Source organism: Conger conger, chromosome 3 (assembly GCF_963514075.1).
Source record: "Conger conger chromosome 3, fConCon1.1, whole genome shotgun sequence".
Taxonomy (NCBI): Eukaryota; Metazoa; Chordata; class Actinopteri; order Anguilliformes; family Congridae; genus Conger; species Conger conger.
This window is the reverse complement of record NC_083762.1, coordinates 205001-207500: the sequence shown is the minus strand read 5'-3', so window position 1 is coordinate 207500 and position 2500 is coordinate 205001. Positions and strand designations below refer to the sequence as shown.

At 50.0% G+C, this 2500-nt stretch overlaps 1 protein-coding gene across 1 annotated transcript in view; it reads left to right on the top strand.

Annotated features, from left to right (window-relative positions):
• LOC133123897 (teneurin-2-like) overlaps window positions 1–2500 on the top strand; it is a 171703-nt gene that overhangs the window by 98408 nt on the left and 70795 nt on the right. Inside the window, exon 3 of the mRNA XM_061234602.1 lies at window positions 1788–2042. Coding sequence (XP_061090586.1) covers window positions 1788–2042 — 255 coding nt within the window. The remainder of the gene's footprint in view (window positions 1–1787; window positions 2043–2500) is intronic.

The following is a 2500-nucleotide window of genomic DNA, read 5'->3' as shown; positions in this document are numbered from 1 at the left end:
AGACACACACACTCACACACACACAGACACAGAAACACACACTCTCACTCACACACAGACAGACACACAGAGACACACTCACAAACACACACACACATAAACACACACTCTCACACACACACACACACACACACGCACTCACACTCGCACACACACACACACAGACACAGAAACACACACTCTCACTCACACACAGACAGACACACAGAGACACACTCACAAACACACACACACACAAACACACACTCTCACACACACACACTCACACTCACACACACACAGCGACACACACACAAACACACACTCTCACACACACACAGACAGACAGACACACACACAGAGACACACACGCACACACACAGACACACACACACAGACACACATTCTCACACACACACAGACAGACACACACACACACACGGACACACATGCACACACACGCTCGCACACACACACACAGACACACACACTCACACACAGAAACACACTCACACACACACACAGACACAGGGTTCCCCTTCCTCAGCTCTGTCTTCCTCTGGAGAAATCAGTAAATGTAAAAGTAAATGTCAGACTCACATAGCCGTTTCCAGGATGGGTGGTTCGAGCCCTTTTGGGCTTTTAGTTAACAATATTCACTCATTGATTTCAGCGGCCATTTCCGCACTTTTTATATTTCCTGGCGGTGGAATACAAAGAGACAAAACAGCGAAACATGAACATGATTTCTTTATTTTATTTCCTTTATTATATTTCAGTTTTATTTGGTATCATAATGTGCCTTTTCCACTGCACCCCACCTTCAGCAGCAGGGTGACTGGGCACTTTTTCAGATTTTTATTGTTGTTTGTTATTGCTGTTCTTGCTGGGGTTTTTTTGTTATTATAATTGTTGTTAGGTTATGTTGGTGTAATAAATAAAGGAATAATAATAAATAATGTGATTATTATTATTGTTGTTGTCGTGAATTCTAGTCCTTATTCATGCAGTTTTCTAGGCGGTGGGTCTCCTGGCTGTGTGTGTGTGTGTGAGTGTGTGTGAGTGTGTGTAAGTGTGTGTGTGTAGGTGTGAGTGGGTGTGTGTAGGTGTGTGTGTAGGTGTGAGAGTGTGTGCGTGTGTTGGCGTGTGTAGGTGTGAGTGTGAGTGTGCGTGTGTAGGTGTGTGTGTAGGTGTGTGTGTGTGTGTGTAGGTGTGTGTGTGTGTGTGTGAGTGTGTGGGGGGGTATGTGTGTGTGTAGGTGTGTGTGTGTAGGTGTGTGCGTGTGTGTGTGTAGGTGTGTGTGTTTGTGTGTGTGTGTGTGTGTGTGAGTGTGTGTGTGTAGGTGTGAGTGGGTGTGTGTAGGTGTGTGTGTAGGTGTGAGAGTGTGTGCGTGTGTTGGCGTGTGTAGGTGTGAGTGGGCGTGTGTAGGTGTGTGTGTAGGTGTGTGTGTGTGTGTGAGTGTGTGGGGGGGTATGTGTGTGTGTAGGTGTGTGTGTGTGTGTGTAGGTGTGTGTGTGTGTGTGTGTGTGTGTGTGTGTGTGTGTGTGTAGGTGTGTGTGTTTGTGTGTGTGTGTGTGTCTGTGTGTGTAGGTGTATGTGTGAGTGTGTGTGTGTAGGTGTATGTGTGAGTGTGTGTGTGTGTGTGTGTAGGTGTGTGTGGGTGTTTGTAGGTGTGTGTGTGTTTGTGTGTGTGTGAGTGTGTGTGTGTAGGTGTGTATGTGTGAGTGTGTGTAGGTGTGTAGGTGTGTAGGTGTGTAGGTGTGTGTAGGTGTGTACTCTAACCTGTCGCTCCCTCCTGTCTCCCCCAGGTCGGCCCCTCCCTCCCACGCCAGCCTCCAGCCTCCTGCCCCCAGCCCCCCCTCCCCCCTGCGGCCCCCCCTCCTGTGGCTCCACCCACTCTGGCCCCGCCCCCCCACTCAGGGAGTGCCAGGTGCCCCTGCTGGAGCCCGGCTCCGCCCACACTGTGTTGGAGCCACACCCTCTCCCTGACAACCAGTTCTCCCCAAACTCTGCCCACTCATACCTGCTGCGCTGTGGCCCCGCCCCCCCACCCCCTCCTGCAGGTAAGAGCCCTCCCCCATTTTAACACTCTGTCCCTGTCTGAGTCAACACACTCACACACTCACTCACACACACACACTATGCGTGTATATGTGTGTGTGTGTGAGTGTACACACACACACAGACACTATACTCACTCACTCACACACACACACTCATTCACACACACACACACACACACACACACACGCTACGCACACCCATACACTCACTCACACGCGCATGCACACGCACACACAGGGCAGCCTGTAGCGTCGTGGTTAAGGTAAATGACAGGGACAAGCAAGGTGTAGCCACAATAAGATCCGCACAGCCATTGGGCCCTTGAGCAAGGCCCTTAACCCTGCATTGTTCCAGGGGAGGATTGTCTCCTGCTTAGTCTAATCAACTGTACATCGCTCTGGATAAGAGTGTCTGCCAAATGTCAATAATGTAATGTAATGCACACCCATTCACTCAC